The following is a 15,491-nucleotide window of genomic DNA, read 5'->3' as shown; positions in this document are numbered from 1 at the left end:
GCAAGTCCATGCCTGTTGTGGCATAATAAGGTCATTGTCAAGAAGACGCTGCACCAGGAGGCTGATCTGGAGCAAAACATGGCCCTGGTTGTGAGCTGTGCAGCCCCTGTGGCTGCGCAGACACTGGCCTCATTGTTTCCCATTGTGAGTCTCGGGCGTCTCGTTGTCCATGGAAAAGCCGGTTCCTGCTGAGCTGATGCAGACACCAGTTGGCTCTGCATCCTCGCTGGGTATCAGAATGACTCTGTCTGAATGAGCTGCCTCCCAAACCCACGTTCGTCTCTTGCTTCACATCACTTGGATGAACAGTGAACGAAATTCTCCACCTCCCACCTTTTCTTGCCGAGATGAAGCTGCAGAGATCAGAGATAGGGCTCTGGCCAGCTGGAAAGGCCCCGTTAGGAAGAGCTATTTAAAGCAGGAGCTTAGACGCTGGTACATCTCAAACCACATCCTGCTTGCATGCTTGTGACTGGCTTTTCATGGCTCCTTAGCTTACAGAGGGTAAAACCCAGGGGGAAGCTGCTGCCATCAGTGAGGAGGAGGCCACGGAAGCATCACTTCAGCCTCACTGACATGGTGTCAGTGGGATACAGAGCCTCTTTTGAATATGCTGCCTAAGAAGAGGTGATAAAAGCGTGTATGGCGAAGAAGGTGAAACCATGTAGGATTGAGGCTCACATTCCTAGAGGCTCCCTTTATAAGATCCAGCAAGATACCTGCATGAACCCTGCTTTCTAAGGGAAATAGAGGGAGATGCTGGTTTGACTTCACACCATATCTGCCATAGAGGGAGATGGTTCTAGAAGCAAACAGGGCACACAAAAGGAATGAACCAGGCCCCTTCCAAACGTATTGAATAGTTCTCAAACTTTATTTCATGGTGATTGACGAAAGACACAAGTTAGTAATGGTTATATCATGCTGCTCCTCTACTGTGCATTGCCCTTCAGAATTCATACAGCAGTTCACAACGGTCATTACGTTACCCTAGAAATGAAGCCACGTGGACGTCTTGTCTTTAAAAAACAAAAGGCAAAAAAAAACCCCAAAACACCCCAAGGAAACCAAACCCAAACCTCAATGTCCTTTGTTTGTTTGGTTTTTTTTTGTACATACATGGTATAAATGCTATTAAAAATAAAGCTGAAGTTAAGTGCACAGCCCCTAGGGAGCACTGCAGAATCGGACCTTGGTTCAAGATGCTTGACAACGAGGACGCAAGGTCCTGTTTTAAGGCATTTCCAAGCCCCAGCAAAAGCAGACAGAGATTTTGTTCAGCTGTTGGGGTTGTGGGGTATTTGTTTTTTGCAGTGACCCTGGCTTCATGTCAGTGGCATTCCAGAAAATGAGCAGCTTCCCCTGTGCATGCCCCTCTCCCTTTGGAGCTGGAGCACCCAGCCCTCAAATCTCAGCCAAGGCATTGCCCAGCTAGAACCTGTGTCCTCAAAAGGGTCTCCCACTCCCCTCCCGTCCCACCCTGCATAGTTAGCCCCCATCTATCTACCCCTCGTGATCAAAGTAAAGCAGCCCATCCCTTGCACGACACAGTCACAATACTTCCCACCAGGAACCACAAGTTATGTACAGAATCCACTTAAAATGTGGTATTGCCACGCACACAAGCACACAAGCACACAGAGAGTGGGGTCTCCATCCCACAGAGGGCACAGCCCCCCGTGAAATACTCAATCACTGCATGTTGAGAGGCACGCCAATGGATTAGGCAGGGATTGGGGTGGTGGTAGATGTCTTCTAGTGATAAAATAGAAGGAAAAAGTGGGTTTTCACTATGTTCTTCCCCTTTGTTACATCTGTGTTCGGAGCTCACCCTGAGGAAAGGAGGTTGACTTTTCATGGCTCAAAATCCAGTGCTAAGAAACAGCACTTTTAGAGGCTGCACTATTGTAAAGGTGCACTAAAAAGGTGTGCTAGTATTTAAGGTGAAACTGCAAAATGATGTTAATAAACCCTTGATACCTGGTGGGATCCTTCAGCTGAATTCCGTACGCTCCAGAAAGGTGGTTTCACCCAAAGCAATGCCATCTCAGGGTGGGAAAGGGACCCAGTTTTGTGACCCAGTGGTGGAAAGGGCCATAGATGCTACACAGCATCAGTAAATTCTTCCCATGGAGAAGGAACCTGAATGGAATGGGATCATTTCAATGCGTTTGTTCTTCTCCTGCTTCCAGGAGATTCCAATGTGCTGGCTGACAGACACTCACAGACACGTTCATTCAGACACACACATACTGGCTTTGTAACTGGCACCACAGTATTTGCTTTTAAGGTCTTTAGAGAGGAAGAAACCCCTTTAAAACCCTCCTCCCAAACGCAACAGCCGACTCGTGCCCCATTCCCGTTTCCATTGAGGCTATTGCTGCTGGGCTGGCAGCATCCTGAGGAGCTTTGATCATGGCATGGAAGACCCTGCATTGCAAAGCCTTGAAGTCAAAGGTAGAACTCCAGTTGCTCTTCATGGGAGAGGCTCTTAAATACCAGCTCTGCACATTCACATGCTGGCCAGCTGGAAGCATCCTCAGGGTAGACACAGGGCAAGTCATGCCCGGAGGCTGGAAAAATGGGCATGGGTGATGGAAGGACACATCCAACAAGTGAAAAGGGACGTGGTGCCCTCGCAGCCTCTTTGGCATGGCTGGAAGAGGGAGAGCACTTCCAGCTCTTGAAGATGCTGCAGGTTCTCAGTGGTGCACGGGAGGGCAACGCTCGGTACATAGAAGCCCTTGGGAAGAGCAGCCAGGGCAAGCGGGTGGTTAGGACACGTCTGGATAAACACAAAGCGTGGAAATGAGGTTTCACAGCTGCTTCTGCACGTGTCCAAGAGGAGGAGGAGGAGGAGAGCCAACAAGAGGAATCCACGTTTCCCCCACAGCTCCTCTCAGTCCAGCAAACAGTCATAAAGACAACCAAAGAGCAATGCTTTTCTGCCTGCTCAGAGCAGACCTCGGTCTCTCTTCCAGTGCATGGCATCCCTGATTTTAACAGAGCATAAAGGAGAAAAGCACTTGAGATTCTTACACACATAAATTATAGTGAGAGGAAGGGAGGGAGGAGGGAGATAGGGTGAACATAGGGCCAGGCACCAAAGCAGGGTGGCAAGTCCTGCTTCTCCGATGGGCGCATCCCCGCTCAGCTGGCACTGAGGTGGGAAGGCAGTGAATCCACGAAGGCCACGCGTCGCGCCAGCACCAGCATCCTTTCCCCCACAGGAGTGAACGCCAACCCAAGAACACGAGTGAGGAGGGGAGGGAGGGGGGTAAAAACCACCCGAAAAGAAGCTTCAAGTATGAAGAAGATTTCCAATGCGACGGGGAAGTTCTTCTGTCACTTCTTGGGAGACTTGGTTCAAGGTTTGTTCTTTGTTGCTGCTGTTGTGATTGAGAGTCTGACTGACCTGGGTAGACTGCAACCGAATGGATAACCCAAAAGAAAAGGTGTTTCCTCCCCTCCCTTTCCCCCCTCCCACCCCAAAAAATATAAAAAGCAATAAGTTTACAAAAATAGAAAATAATTACAGCAATAGGCAGGAGGGAGGGAAGGAGAAGGGAAGGTCCCTGGGGGGCTATTTGGCTGAGCAGTGTAATATCCTGGGGTTGTTTAAAGCGTCCTCCACCAGATGCAGTTCTTGGCGGTCCACAAGCACGTCCCTTATGCAGCCAATGAAGCCGGTGCTGTAGGCCTTGGGCAGCTTGTGAGCCAGGCTCAGCTTCTCCATTCCCCCTGCAAGAGACGGTGAGAAGGTTGGTGAGGAGGACAAGGGGGATGAAGGTGAAGCACTGAGCTTGAAGAGGGAGAGGGCGCTCCGTGCCATCGGCATCAGGGCATCCAGAGCCATAGGCCAGTGAATGGCTCTTGCCAGGGGACATGGAAAGGGCTGGCATTTGGTAAAGCCAACCCTTTGTCACTCAGCTGTCATCAGCCATAGTAGGCAGAGAACAAGTAGGGGACTTCTTAGGTCAAGGCATTTGGGAGGCACCAGTGTTGCATTGAACAATGGGAGCATCAATGTCCCAGCTCTGAGCTCCTCAAAAAGGGGCACAGAGGAGCTTCTCGCCTACAAGAAGCCTGGAGAAGGACTTTATACAAGGCTTTGTAGGGACAGGACAAGGAGGAATGGCTTTAACCTGCCAGAGGGGAGACTGAGGTGAGCTCTTAGGCAGAAGACTCACCCAGCCATAGGGCCCCGTCTGTGTCCAGCTGTGTTGCACCAAGCGGAGAAGAGCCAGCGATGGGGGCTTCGTTGCCAACTTGAAGGGAGCCTTCCCTCTGCACCCTGCTCCCAGAGGGAAGGAAGAAGAAAGAGAAGTTGATGAGAGATAAAACAAGGAGCCGCTCGCTGCTTTACACCGGGCACCATCAGCCCTTATCAACGTGGAGAGGAGCGGAGCTCTCCCTCAACCCATACAGCCTAGAGTGGTCCTCGGTGCGACATCCCTGTCGGAAGCCAGCACCAAGCGCTTCCTTCCAGCATCCCGTGGGCATCCCGCAGCTTCCCCCCGTGCCCTCTGTACCCAGGAGCAGAAATCCCCGGCATTCCAGGCGCATGATCCGCTCACCACTCCCCGGCACCGGTAAAAATAAAAGGGGACATCTTGAGCTCAACACGAGCAGAATGCCAAACCCTCGGCCGGCTCCGCCAAAGGCACGAAGAACCTTCCGTCCCTCCTTGCCCCCCTGTGACATTTCCAGGCGTGTCGCAACACGCGCCCCTCCGACGCAGCACTGCCCACATGCCTCTCCTCTATTATTATCATCCAAGAACAGGAGTGACCCATAGGGCATGAAGCCACGGCCATGACTCAGGCTCCTCCAGTTCTTATTGCCCATAGACAGCAACCCCCCATCCCGCTGCCTTCACACCTGGACGCCTTGATATGGATCCACTGGTTGGTGTTGACCGGGACTGTGGATCGTAGGATGACTGGTTTGGAGCCCAGGTCGTAGGTCATTTGTACGAAGCCATCCACTATGGCGAGGGCGATGTAGTCTGATCGCTCCAGCCCCTTCCCGCTCCACAGGATCAGCCCCTGGGTGGCCTCTGTCCTGATGCTGAGTTCAAAGTGGTTTGATTGCAAGGCCTTCTCGCTGCACGGGGAGATGGGAGCAGGGGGGGAAGAGAGACAAGAGTTAACATCATGGCTACAGAAGCAACGGGGAGCAGTCAGCTCCTCGGAGCAACCTTCTCTGTCCCCAGCCAAGTAGCTCGCCAGCCAAGGATAACCTTCAACTGACCCATGGCATCAAGTTCACACACATCCATCCCTGCAACAAGTCTTGGTATTGTCTCCTCATGTGCAGGCACTGAAGGAAGGGGTCTATTAGGTGGGGTGGTGAACAGCAGAAGGGTTTTCCTCTCAGAGCTGCCTTTGGTTCCCAATGGGAACCCAATGCTATAAGACGTGAGCACCATGAAGGTGATGGAGGCTGCCCACCGATGCAGCAAAACCTTCTTTCCCCTAGATGCATTGTCTTTTCCCAAGGGAGGAATGAAGGAAGGACAGGATTTCCCCCACATTGGCATCCCCATCTTTGCTCAGTTCCTTTTGTTACAGGGGAAAGGCTCTTGGCAAAAGGCGAGATGCCATATGGAGTCACCATCCACTCCTGGGACGCTCCGAGACACACCGACACATGTTCACACATACACCAGACAACATGGGCACAACACAGACAGCTTTTTATTCCCAAGGGACACTGCATCCAAAGGGACAAGGGCTTTGCATGAAGCCGGCTGCCCTGCAAGGTAACTCAACCTCTCCCCTCACACTATTAGCTATGTAGGTCCCCAGGAGCAAAGGGCCAGAGCTGGAGCTGCTGCTCCTATGCTGGAGGGACAGGGCTTCCTTCGTGTTTAATCTCATCACCAGCAGAGCTGTATCCCTTCTAGATAAAAAGCCAAGGATACAGACACACAGGACACAGACAGAGACATGCTGAGGCAGCAACAGCAGAGCACGAGACACAAGAGCTGAAAGCCTGGCACAGACTCACCTGGGCTCCATGGGGTAGTCCAGTGCTTCGGGACTTAGACGCAGGAAGAAAGGGGAGCATGCCATAAGCGCAGGACAGCAGGAGACCCTTCCCTCCCACCCCTGCTCCAACAGGGGACACAGCAACAGCTCTGCACCCTACACAGTGCCCAAGCTGAGAAAACCATCCGGAACAAGCCACTCTCCTTTGGGATGAGTTTCCTCAATCCAGGAAGCCGAGTCTGTGAGTAGCTGCTTAGCCAGGGCGAGCAGAAGAATGCCAACAAGTGAATACCCAGTGATGCTGGGACTCTCATGGGCCAGAACAATCAGTGTTCCTGCTCATGGAACTATCAGTTCCCTTTGCTGTCCTGCTGGGATGTGTATCCCAAGAGAGGACAGAGAGCAGCACTGCTGGGGAAGGGAGCTTGGACCTGCATCAGGAGGACCCTTGCCTAGGCAGACCTGCAGGCAGGTCTCAGGCTGGTGCTTTGGGATGCAGAATGGGATTCCATGGAGCCAAATAGCTGAATTGTCACCTGAGGACTCTCAATCAGCCTTGGGGCACACTTGGGCAGCAGGACACACATGGAGATGAGGAAAACGAGGACTACAGAAAGAGAAGTCCAGAGAAGCTGTGGCTGCCCCATCCCTGGCAGTGTTCAAGGCCAGCTTGGACACAGGGGCTTGGAGCAAGCTGGTCAGTGGAAGCTGTCCCTATAAAAACCTATTAAAACGCACGTTCAGAGCAGAAGTATGGGCATGTCATGGCCAGCAGATCCCAGAGGAGCAACTGGAGTGCCCATCCTGCCCAAACTACTTTTTATGGGCATCCCAATGGGTCCTTCAGCCTTGGCGAGGCTCACGGGTGCTGCGGCCAAACCGCAGCTAAGGGATGCGAGGAGAAGTGCTAAGCTCCCTTGCAGGATGGGGCACGCACAGCCAAAATTGGCTGGCTGGGGCAGGGAGAAGGCTGGGAATGATGACCTTCCCTTCGGGAGCACTGGGAGAGGCAGGACGCAAAGGTAGCGGGTTCATTGCAGGGATGTGTCCGTGTCTATGCAAGGGGACAGCTGGGCACTGCCACGTGGCAGAGCTGCCGTGCAGGTCACTACATGCCCCTCGCTGCTGTAGGGCACTGCCTGGCTTAGGAGGATGCTTGGCTCCTAAATAAACCCTTTCCGAACCACCAGAGCATCTCCCAATGTGAACATGCAGGCGACGGGCTCTATGGGCTCCTGGTATTGGCATGCATGCAGCAACTCAGCCTCCCAAGCCTCTGCCTGACCCCAGATTGTGGAGAATGATGTGAAATGGGGATGGGACAGGCAAGGATCGCTTCAACTGTCCCACAGAGTGTGGGGAATGAAGCTGCGTGAATCAGTGCTGCTCTTCTATCGCTGACAGTCAGCAAGACAGGCAGACAGCAAATAACAGCAGGAGAAGAGGAGGCTCCAGGGAGACCTTAGAGCAGCTCCCAGGGCCTAAAGAGGCTACAAGAAACCTGGAGAGGGGCTTTTGCAGTGAGACCTTAGGGAGAAGTTCTTCCCTGTGAGGGTGGTGGGGCTTAAACTAAGCTCAGTGCTCCTCCTCCCAATGTGCCCTGTGCTCCCCTATGGGTGCTCATGGTGGCAATGGGATACATGGAGGGCAGATGGCTGCAGGGAGGACAGTACTTACGCAGGGATCTCATTGGTGAGGTGGCTTGAAAACAAAGAAACAAGGACATTGAGAAGAGACAGAGACCGACAAACAACAGCTTAACACAGACACACTGAGGATATAGAGGCAGATGGATGGAGCCTAATCCAGTATCCTGTCCCAGTGCTGTGGAGCTGGGAATTAATCACAGGGCCTATAGGAGCATGGTGCTGAGGAAGGATGCTGAGCCAGACCATGATGGACCGAGAGTCTCCTGTAGGAGAAATACCCAGCCCAGAGGACTTCAGTAGCTGTGGACTGGGCTCTGCTTTAATACAGAAGCTACAGAGACCACAGGCTCCAAACACATATCCCTGGCCATGGGGGAAAAGCCAACAAGGCAGCTTTAATGGCTAAGGCTGGAAGTGACTGCTCACAGCTCCTATTTAGCTTGGCCTTCTTTGACTTGGACTTCTCCAACCCAACCTCTTCTTGCCAACAGCCCTTGTTTTGACTTTGATTCAAGTTACCTCTTTGTCACGGCATTGTGGTACTCCATGTACGTCCTACCATCAAAAGCAATGGCTTCTGCATCTCCAGCAGCCTTCTCAATGATCACTGGAGGTGGGAAAAAGAAGAGCTGTCAGGCAATGGAGCATGGCCTGTCCATCCTTGGAGACAAGGAATACCCCCCTTTACACTGAGCATCCATAGCAGGATGAAGGCATGCACAAACATGCCATCCCTTGGGGCACATCAGCACGGTGTCACCCTAAGCAAGCCCCTGGAAAGCTTTATAGTGGATTTAGAGCCTTTGTGCTTGTGGTGTCATTCCCCCCCCCCCCCCCCCCAGCAGCCACAAGGAGAAGACCTCAGGCTTGGCAAAAGCCATTCACTGTCCTGCTGCCACCAGCTAGCCATGGAAGCAGCTCCATTGCTGTGTGCAGCTAACGAAGGTCCATGCCCATCCCTACCCTGCCATCTCACCTCTCTCACAGTGAGCCCCAGAGAAGCCCCTCTGGCAGGAGCACTCATAGGTCTCCATCCGAGGGCTGCAGGTGCCCCCGTTCTGGCATGGATTGGGTTTTTGGGTGCAGGGGTGGCCTCGGAAGGGGGAGATCTCAATGGCGCTGCGGATGTTCTCCTCCTTCAGCACGGGAACCCCCTTGATGGTGATCTGGCAGGTAGAGGCAAGAGGAAGCACAAGTCAGCCTTCCCCAGCCCATCTCTCTATGGGGCTGGTGGAGGCACAGAGACCAGTATCCTCATAGGGAAGAGGAGCATCAGCCCCAAGCCTGTGTTCTCCTGTGACGTACCCCAAGTGCCACCACTCTTCAACCACTTGTGTCCCCCCCCAGTGCACATGGATCCATATCCCATGGACAGCCCACTCCCACGCTAATCCTTGCTCTCCTCCAGTGATACCAGTGCTGATGGCACCTCTCCCAACAAGACTCCTGCCCAATGCTGCCTGTTATGGCCTTACCTTCTGCACTGCTCCATCGAAGCTGGTGGAGATGGCAGCTGCTCGAGCGAGCTTGCTGAAATCAGGGGCTCCCCCCACATAAAACGGCTCCTTCAGGTTCAGGAAGGTGTGAGGGACCTGGGATGGAGATGGGAGAAGGTGGGATGGAGATGTTATGGGGTTGGGAGCAGGGCAGTGCGGCACAACCACAACCCGTTGTCCTCTGCTCATCCCCATTCCCTGCCTTCCTTCCTTATGGGAGTCCAGTGAAACCCCAGAGTCTTGCCTGCAGCAGGCACACAAGGAGAAGATTCCCCATGGGTTTAAGTTGGCAGAGATGCTGTTCTGATGCTCTCAGCTGCAGAAGCCTCTGGTTTTGTGTGGTACCCAAAACCAAGTGCATAAATATTGCTTCAGCCTCCCCAGGGGTAATGTTTAAACCCAAAAGCATTCCATATTCAGCTTGGGTTCCCTACATCCCAAAGCATTCCATATTCAGCTTGGGTTCCCTACATCCCAAAGCATTCCATATTCAGCTTGGGTTCCCTACATCCCAAAGCATTCCATATTCAGCTTGGGTTCCCTACATCCCAAAGCATTCCATATTCAGCTTGGGTCCCCTATAGTAAATAGCTAGAGGAGGTTCTCCTGCATCTCACGTGCGTCTGGAGGAGAAACACTCCTTGCTGTCACCCTGCAGCCCAAACTAGGTGAGTCTTCAGCCCCATGGATCACTGGGCACGTAACAGGAGCAGCATCCCTTCCTGAGCTCCTGGGATGGACCCAGAGGCAGAGCAGCGAGGCAGGGATGCAGTCGGATGAGTGACTAGCTAATGCCTTGTGGAGTTAACACGAGAAACATGACCGGATGGATTGAAATGCTTCCGAAACAAAATGCAAGGACTGGCTGGAAAACTAATGATGGAAAAGAAAAGGAGTGTCTCTAAATCTACAGAGATCCTAAAACTGCTTGGTCAGATGGAACACTGAGGTCTGGATGGAAAACAAGGAACACGTGCCGATGGCAGATGGGATGGAGGTTGCAGTGGGTCATACTTATCTTTACCTTACGGGATTTCTGGGATCCAGACAGCAGGGGAAGGGAAAAATACAGTGAAAATCAAAGGGAGAGAAAGAGAGAAAAGGGACATCAGTGGGTAACATTGTACCATGCAGGGCTGCAAGAGCACCAGTGCCCCGGGGAGATAGGGAAGGGCAAGGGATGCTGCAGAAGGCAACAGGAGGGGTGGCTGACAACCAGGGTAAGCTTGAAGCTTGGAGAGATGAGTTAGGGGAGGAAAAGAGCCCTTCTTCTGCAGGAATGCTGCTTACCCTTGGGGCTGCACTTATAGGTGGATATTAGGGATGAGTTCAGCAGCAATTGGGGTTTTCCTTGCATTACCAGCTTCCCCATTGAAAAACTAGATGAAAGAAAGGCAAATAGCCCTGCTATGGGACCCCAGGAACTGCTCTTTGTGCAGAGACAAAGTGAATAGGGAGAAGTCAGAGGTAAGCTGCCAGCTTGGGAACAGAGAAGGCACTAATGGATTCAGCAGCAACACTGCAATGGGCTTTTACTGAGCCCAGCATCACGGGCACAGCCTGGACCAAAAAGGGTCCAAAGGAACAAGCAAGGACCTGCAACAAAGGGCAGGGGTGTCCATGTGGGTAGGGGGGCTCAGTCCAACACAGCCCTGCAACCAAAGCCCCCAGATGAGGCTTTGTGTGATGGGGACAAGGAGAAAGGAAGAGCTGGAAGAGCTGGTCCTACAGCACCAGGGCCAGGCTGCAGAGTAGCTATGAGGGAGGTAAGCTCTGCCCCACAGCATCCTTTGCCTCCCAAGGTCTTCCCCACTCTTCCTCCACCCCTAAAGCCATGTAAAAGCACCGGGGACTTCTCAGGTCATCTCCCACATGGGAGGAACAAGGCTGGAAGCTCTCCCTGGCCCATCACTCACCGGGGACTCCCCCATCACCCTCTCGCCGTTGTTGATCCTCATGACCCCTTTGCGCCCATTCCTCTCCAACAAGACGTTCATCCAAGTGTTGAGGGGAACGGGCTCTTTGCTCCTGGTGGTGGGAAGGGAGGAGAAGACACATGGGTGTAAAGCTCCCTTGACCAGCTTGCGGGGGCACACAGAGCCCAGCTTTAGGTGGGGAAAGAGGGACAAAGCAGGGGTGGAACCAGCTCTGCCTTGTCCCACAAAGGGACATCCAACCAAGCAGCCAAGCATGAAGCCTGCTTCCCCCCATTCCTTATGGTTTGCATGGAGGGGAGCTCCAAGCCAGTGCTGGATGCCACAGCCACCGTGTCCCTCATGCCCCTGCCATCACCATCACCCTGAGGAGCAGGTCCCAAGCCCTACCTGAGCACAGCTGCCCCTTTGCCCAGGTCGTATCTGTACTCCAGGTAACCATTGTGTAGAGCCAGAGACACAAAGTCCCCTTTGCCATCAGTCTTCTGGCCGTTGTAGAAGATCATACCACTGGGGTTCTTGGCCAGGAACACAACTTCCATGGACATTTTGTCCCTGAGGAGAGAAGTATGATGGATACCCTCCCATCCAACATCCCAAGCCCTTGGAATACCTCTGCCTGCCTGGTACAGCAGAGATGCCAGCCCTGTAAGGCACCTTTGCTAGGTAAAAGATGCATGTGCCATGCTCAGGATGCTGCTCCGTGCTGCCTATTTACCCCGCCTGCTGCAACACCAAGCACCCAGGGCACGGGGCTCCCTGCAGGGATTCTGGCAATGCCATTCATAGAATCAACGGGGTTGGAAAAGACCTTTAGGACCAAACCCAACCATTCCCTCTGGACTAAACCTGCAGCAGGCAAAGGGAAGACCTCTAGGGAGAAGCAGGCACAAGCTCTGTCTCCACATCACTGCACTCGCCTGCCCCTCTCGCATTCCCAGGTACTTACTGCAGGTCAGGAACGAAGCTCTGCAGCCCATTCAGCTCCAGGTAGGAGAAGCCATTGAACTCCGGGAGGAAAGGCATGCTGTGGTCCTGCTCTGTCACTGGGCACAGACAGGGGAAGGGTGAGGAAGAGGAGGCAAAGCAGCTCCGCACGGTGCCCCACAGCCTTCTGGTCACCCCCCCAGGCTGGGCCAATGAGCACCTTCAGTTCCACCCCATTCCCAAACCCACTCCCATCCCACCTCGCTCGCAGAAGTCTCCTTCCCGGCCCATGGGGCAGGCACACAGGGCACCTCCCTCCGGCAGCACCAGGCAGGTGGCAGAGACGTGGCAGGGGGTAGGGTCACAGGGGTTCCTCTCGTCGGCACAGGTTGGACCTGCAGCAGAAGGGGAAGCTTTGTCACACCAGCATCCCAAGCCGACAGGGGATGGACACGTCTCTGATGTCTCCTGATGCACTGCCGGCCTTTTAATCCCATCTCAGATTGGGCTCCCATGATGCAGAAGCACCCCACAGCGAGCCCCACAAATGGCAAACGATACCTGCGCAAAATTACACACCTAAAATGCATGAGGAAACTTTTTTTGTGCATGAGAACAAACAGATCCAGACCCTTGTGTTATCCTAGAATAGTCAGGCTTGGAAAGGACCAACCTCCTGCCATGGGCAGAGAGTATTATGTGAATATCAACAGGATTCTACATTTATTGACTTCAATGGATGTGATTTCATCCCACTCTTCTCCCTCTAGCCCACTGCTGATGCTCCACACCACATCCATTTCTGCTGTAGCCCATAACACCATGGAATGGTTTGGGTTGGAAAGGACCTTGAAGCTCATCCAGTCCGACCCCCTGCAATGAGCAGGGTTATCTCCAACTAGATCAGGTTGCCCATAGCCACATCCAGCCTTGAACATCTCCAGGGACAAGGTCTCACAGCTTTTGGCTTAAAACCCCCACCTTTTTAGTGCTATAACCCATCTGACCCCCATCCAAACCCATCTCCTTTATCAGCTCGCCTCTGGGATCCCTCAGGACCCGGCAGTGGGATGAGGACCCCCCCCAGCACAATCCGCACGTACCAGTGTAGGTGTGGAGACACTCGCAGTGGAACATCTCAGCCTCCTTGACGTGGCAGATGCCGCTGTGGTGGCAGGGGTTGGGGTGGCAGGGGTCGTTGCCACACTCGCCCACCCCGCTGCCATACAGCACATCACTGCCTTTCTCCCGCAGGTCGTACATCTGGTTGTTCACATCCAGCAGGCGGATGCAGCCCTTCAGGCCGGTGGTGGCCGTGGTCCGATCTGCCACCCTGAGGGCACAAGAGGACACAGTCAGTGGGGGGTTGTCCCCAAGGACAAAACTGCAGGGGAATCCCAAGCAACAGGGTCAGGCTGCGGTACCCAGTGATGCTCCGTTGCACAAACACCCTCCAACCACCACCCGGAGACTGGATACGGAGGGCTCAGCCCCTAGGGATGCTCTGCCTGCAGCAGCAGAGGATGGTTTGGGTTGGAAAGGACCTTAAAGCTCATCCAGCTCCAACCCATTGCCATTAACAGGGACACCTTCCAGTGGACCAGGTTGCTCCAAGCCCCGTCCAACCTGGCCTTGAGCACTGCCAGGGATGGGGCTATGCCCAGGGCAGTGATCCAGCACCCGCACCCTCACTCACACAGCCATTTGGTCCTCGGGTGCTCCCCCGATGAAGAGGTCCGTGTCGAGGTTGAGCCCATCGGTGCCTGTGGGGCTCTCGCCACTGACGTGGGGCTCCCCATCCACTGAGAGCATCCCACTGCGCCGGTTCCGGTTCACCACCAACTGGTGCCACTTGCCGGGCTCCACACGGACCTTGCTGGTGATGATGCCCGTGCCGGAGCCAGTGTTAAACCTGGAGCAGAAGAGGAGGAGGCCTGGGGCTGTGCCACCCTGCAGACAAGGGGCATCTGTGCCATGGCACGGGGGCTGCTGTGTCCCCCTTCCACAGGCTGGGTTGGGTTGGAAGGGACCTTAAAGCTCATCCAGTTCCCCACGGGCAGGGACCCCTTCCACTGGAGCAGCTTGCTCCAAGCCCTTGTGTCCAACCTGGCCTTGAACACTGCCAGGGATGGGGCAGCCACAGCTTCTCCGGGCACCCTGTGCCAGCGCCTCAGCACCCTCACAGGGAAGAGCTTCTGCCTAAGAGCTCAGCTCAGTCTCCCCTCTGGCAGGTTAAAGCCATTCCCCTTGGCCCTTGTCCAAAGCTCCTCTCCAGGTTTCCTGCAGCCCCTTTAGGCACTGGAGCCTGGTCTAAGGACTCCCCTTTAGAAGCCTTCTCTTCACCAAAAGGTGGAGTCTGCACCTTTGGCTTTTAGGATGGGAAAAGTAACTTCATGCTCACACTTACGGGGCCTTTCTTCCTTTCTTTCTCCCCCTGCATTTCTTTTTCCAGTACAAAAACAGCACCAAAACCAGACCTTTCCCTTGCTCAAAAAAAAACAACCTCCCACAGCTTTCCAAACTTCAACCTGAAATAAGGGAATTGAGTCCCATTTGCATTCCTATTACATTGGGAAAACCACTCTTCTTGTCCATCGATGCTGCTGTTTCCTAGCTTCCACGTTCAAGCCCAGCATCCTCCTGATGCTCTGCAAGGACCATTCACAGCTTCCCTGCTTCCTCCTCACCACACAAGGCTGAGGGCACCCACCTGAGCTCCACGAAGCCGCCGACCAACGCCAGGGAGATGAAGTCTTTGCCACGGTTCTGGCCATTGTAGAGCAGGAGCCCGCTGAGCTCCACGGTCCTGAACTCCATGGCGATGCGCACGGTGTGGTACGCCTTCATCATCTTGAAGGCCAGGTAGGACTTGCCACCGAAGCTGGGGATGAAGTACCTGATAGCTGCAAGAGCCAGGGTGGGTAGGGAAAGGAAGGGGGGATGAAGCAGAGGAAGGGACACAGAAGGATGGAGAGGAAATAAATGCATTACATGAGCCTGTGAACTCTTTCCTACCTGCACAAACAGAGAGAGCTCTTATGAAGTAGCACAAAGAAGCTCACACTCTCCTCTGGACCCATGCTTCTATGTAGTTATCCCCTCCCAGACACTCATATTTGCTATGAACCAACTCCTCTCATGATGGCATGACCCTAAGTATTGCTCCCAGGCTTTAGAGATCTGTGGTATTGCTCCCTTAGCACTCAGCTTCAGTGATGCCCCAACCACCTCCTCCCAGTTAAGGACCGATGCTGCTGCTCCTCTCCATGCTCAGCTATCACATCCCCTGCTGCACACACAGTTAGTTCCTCGTAACTCAACTCCCCTGCTCCTCAGATAGATTTTATCAGGAGATAAAACCCCTGGGATAAATATCCCAGAATCCCACATGACAGATTTACATTCATCACTTCAGGCTTCTATTTAGTGCAGCTGAGATTTTCCAAGGGATCTGGAAGACCAAACCCTATTAACCTTATTAACCAAACCCTA

At 53.6% G+C, this 15,491-nt stretch overlaps 1 protein-coding gene across 5 annotated transcripts in view; it reads right to left on the bottom strand.

Annotated features, from left to right (window-relative positions):
- Window positions 1–855: 855 nt before the first annotated feature.
- AGRN (agrin) overlaps window positions 856–15,491 on the bottom strand; it is a 105,752-nt gene continuing 91,116 nt past the window's right edge. For 3 of the 5 annotated variants that reach the window (XM_061450171.1, XM_061450173.1, XM_061450174.1), the window contains 14 exons: window positions 14,710–14,902; window positions 13,696–13,911; window positions 13,103–13,332; window positions 12,260–12,394; window positions 12,022–12,118; window positions 11,463–11,627; window positions 11,055–11,166; window positions 10,163–10,174; window positions 9,118–9,234; window positions 8,619–8,808; window positions 8,162–8,249; window positions 4,882–5,106; window positions 4,191–4,294; window positions 856–3,741 (listed from right to left, as the gene is read on the bottom strand). In XM_061450171.1, the coding sequence (XP_061306155.1) occupies window positions 3,584–3,741; window positions 4,191–4,294; window positions 4,882–5,106; window positions 8,162–8,249; window positions 8,619–8,808; window positions 9,118–9,234; window positions 10,163–10,174; window positions 11,055–11,166; window positions 11,463–11,627; window positions 12,022–12,118; window positions 12,260–12,394; window positions 13,103–13,332; window positions 13,696–13,911; window positions 14,710–14,902 (2,042 nt within the window). In that variant the 3' untranslated portion in view covers window positions 856–3,583. The remainder of the gene's footprint in view (window positions 3,742–4,190; window positions 4,295–4,881; window positions 5,107–8,161; window positions 8,250–8,618; window positions 8,809–9,117; window positions 9,235–10,162; window positions 10,175–11,054; window positions 11,167–11,462; window positions 11,628–12,021; window positions 12,119–12,259; window positions 12,395–13,102; window positions 13,333–13,695; window positions 13,912–14,709; window positions 14,903–15,491) is intronic. The other 2 variants (XM_061450172.1, XM_061450175.1) reach the window with 1 other exon arrangement.

The sequence above is a fragment of the Pezoporus flaviventris genome, unplaced genomic scaffold, assembly GCF_033815535.1.
Source record: "Pezoporus flaviventris isolate CSIRO_AGI_PZ_B2104156 unplaced genomic scaffold, CSIRO_AGI_Pfla_v1 ptg000009l, whole genome shotgun sequence".
NCBI classification, from domain to species: Eukaryota; Metazoa; Chordata; class Aves; order Psittaciformes; family Psittacidae; genus Pezoporus; species Pezoporus flaviventris.
Note: the sequence above shows the minus strand (reverse complement) of the source record. Positions and strands in the feature narration are given on the sequence as shown.